This window comes from Austrofundulus limnaeus, unplaced genomic scaffold (genome assembly GCF_001266775.1).
Source record: "Austrofundulus limnaeus strain Quisiro unplaced genomic scaffold, Austrofundulus_limnaeus-1.0 Scaffold1042, whole genome shotgun sequence".
Classification (NCBI taxonomy): domain Eukaryota; kingdom Metazoa; phylum Chordata; class Actinopteri; order Cyprinodontiformes; family Rivulidae; genus Austrofundulus; species Austrofundulus limnaeus.
The window spans coordinates 28,240-31,206 of record NW_013953444.1 but is presented as its reverse complement, the minus strand read 5'-3'; the positions used below and the strand labels follow the sequence as shown (position 1 = coordinate 31,206).

At 44.6% G+C, this 2,967-nt stretch overlaps 1 protein-coding gene across 1 annotated transcript in view; it reads right to left on the bottom strand.

Annotated features, from left to right (window-relative positions):
• LOC106533875 (M-phase phosphoprotein 9) overlaps positions 1 to 2,967 on the bottom strand; it is a gene marked incomplete in the record, with an annotated part of 56,930 nt that overhangs the window by 42,725 nt on the left and 11,238 nt on the right. Inside the window, 1 exon segment of the mRNA XM_014030335.1 lies at positions 1,968 to 2,437. Coding sequence (XP_013885789.1) covers positions 1,968 to 2,437 — 470 coding nt within the window.

Sequence of the window (2,967 nt, the reverse complement as noted above, 5' to 3'; positions counted from 1 at the left end):
GTGTGTGTCTTGTCTTATAGGTGGTGAACAGGTGGAACTCTTTGAATGGTCTGGAGCCAGCAGTCTGGACCAGTGAGGACCAGCACCTACAGATGACACCAACCTGCTGCACAGAGATGGAGATTTGAAATAGTTGTTGATTTGTGAATCTGCACCATCGTAAGTCACTTTTTGTAATAGTAGAAACAAGAGAGTTTTATAGTATGTGGTTTGACTTTAGTTTTATGTTTTGTTTTTCCTCCCCTGTACGGAGAGAAGAGAGGAGAGTTTTTTGAATAAATGGAGACGAGTTCCCGTGCTCCAAAGTTATTTGACTCTGTGGTTCACAGTGTGCAGGTTTCCAGCCCTCACAGCTCACATGTTACAGTGAGTACTAACTGAAGGAGGTAAAAAATGATCTTTTTTGTTTGAGCATCACTTTTCTGTTTCTCTGTCAGGAGTTAAGTAAGGATTTTATCTTTTTTTGTAGGTAAATATATGGTTAAGTAGATAGTTTTGTTTGACAATACTTTAAATTAAATAAAACCAGCAACACATTATATTCTGTTTTATTTAAAGAAGTGAGGAGTAGGGAGACAATATTATGTTTTTTTTATACTGATGGCTCGTTCACACCGAGAGCGTTTTGAGCTGCCAAAACGCGCAAAACGCCTCAAGTTGGACGCACTGCTTGGACGTATGTTCACACCGGAACGAGAAGCGGCAGCTGCGGCGGCGTCGGGGTGTGGGAGGAGCGTCTTGATTCTTTTTCCGGTCTGGTTTGTTGTTGTGTGGTAAAATGGCGGATGAAATGGCGCGCCAGTTCTCGAGTTTCTGCGTCTCATAAATAATACGTCACACAGGGTTGAACATCAGTCCCCTCGCCACCACGTCACAGCAGATTTGATTGGTTGTCGAGACGCGGCGAGCGGCGACGTTCAGATAAAGTTCCGATTTTTCAACTCGAGCGGCGGCAGCTGCTACCGCATGCTCGGAAAACGCTCTGCCGCCCCTTCCGCGTTGCTCATAACGCGCATGGCGCGACGCACAACCCCTTGAGGCGCGTTCGCCATAGACTTTGCATGTAAACTGGCAGCTCCTGCCGCTCAAAACGCTCTCGGTGTGAACGAGCCATGAGACTGGACGAGTAGATCTTGGGAAAGTGCCGACTTCAAAAGTAGCTCTTGGTTCCAAAAAGCTTGGGCACCCCTGGTATAAGAGATAGGCACAAGTGATACTCTTCTTTCTCTTCTAGTCTCCTCTTTCTTGAAGAATGGACCACATGGCCTCAACCACAACACATTCAATATTCTCTCGTGCAATGCACCGAGGGAAAAATCGTCTAGCATACCTGATCCATCCTTGACATGCCTTTGCCTCTATATCTTGGGCAGCAGCAGTCATTGCTTTGAGCAAGGGCATCTGTTCATAGGGACAGTGATCATATACTTTCCATCTCCATGCACTAAAGAATTCCTCTATGGGATTTAAAAATGGAGAATATGGAGGAAGGAATTGTACCATCATCTGAGGGTGCACTGCAAACCACTCATTCACAACCTTAGACCTCCTCAATCCATGCTTGCAAAGAACAACACAGGCCTGCAGACTGATCGAAAACTGAAATATTCTGTGAAGAAGTATCAAACAGGTGCTTTCGGTGATTTCATACTGATCAGGGAGTTTCTAAGAGCTTGGAGCAGATGGTTTCTCTTCTGTAACCACAGCTAAAACGGAGTTTGGACTTCTTGAATGACATCTGCATTAACTGTTTTGCAAAAGTGTGTGAAAACTGTGTCAATCCAATGAGAATGGGTTAACATATTTGAAGGAGGTGTCTTCTGCTCTGCTGAGATGTGATGATGAAGACTAAAAGGTTCCCAGTTCCTTCAAACAGGTCAAACCAATCAGTAAAAACTGTATCATGTACCCAAATTAAGCTTGGGCATCGCGATAGAAACAAAGACAAACAAGTACATCAGACTCACAGAGAAAGAATAACAGGATCCTCTAGTGATGTTGAACTCTCCATTTGTGAACTGACTGCAGGCTGCAGAGAAGTACCAGAAACCAAGCAGGGTTTCAGGGTGGTGGTGTGGGTGCGACTTCTATTTTCTTCACTGTTTAAGGGGACGTTGGCTCTGTTCTGCTGGCTGGTTGAGTGGGACAACTGGGTTTTATCCCTAGTAGTAGAGAGCAGTTCTTGTGCAGTCCGCAAAGTTTGCATTTTAGTGGGCAAAGGTCCGGCAGCAGAAACACTAGAGGTATCAGAAATGCAGTCTGTGTTTCCAGTTTTAGGACTGCCCTCCACCATGCTGTCAGGGGTTAGTGACGTCCTGGCTTGAGAGTAGAGATGAACCTGGGCAGGACATGACGGGCTGCTGAAGTGAGAGGGTGAAGTGAAGCCGGACGTTTGATCTGACTGCTGCATGTTAGCTGCCAGGTCCAAAGTCATCATCTGAAACACAAAGGTAACAGATTAGAACATGTGTCAAACCCATGAGCCAAGGACGAGTGAGTAAAAGAGCTTTCAGATTGGAAGAACTGTGTTGCAGGATCAATGAAACATCAGTACACCAGCCATCATTTATGTAAAAACAAATGCCTCCACTTGGTGTTTTTTTAACTGTTTTGTGATAGGAACTTGTAGCTGAGGCTGAATTAGTTTAGCCGTATAGTATGGAGTTAATCCAGTCTTATAAAGGGAGTACACGCAGCAAGGTTCAGGCAAGCACATCAACATTCAAGTACGCGCACAAGATTTTTTGCAAGCACATAAATAGATTCATTGGGCCTCATGCAAGAACCGTTGGTACGCACAGATTTGTTCTTAAGTTGTGCGTACGAGTGATTTAGGAGAATTTGTGACATTCACCAATGTTTTCATATTCTAAGATTTTTTTCAGATACGAACAAAGGAGTGGTCCAGACCTGTCGTATATTTTACGAGGAGTCCGTCTGCTGTTATCCAGACGGGTTTTCTTCACT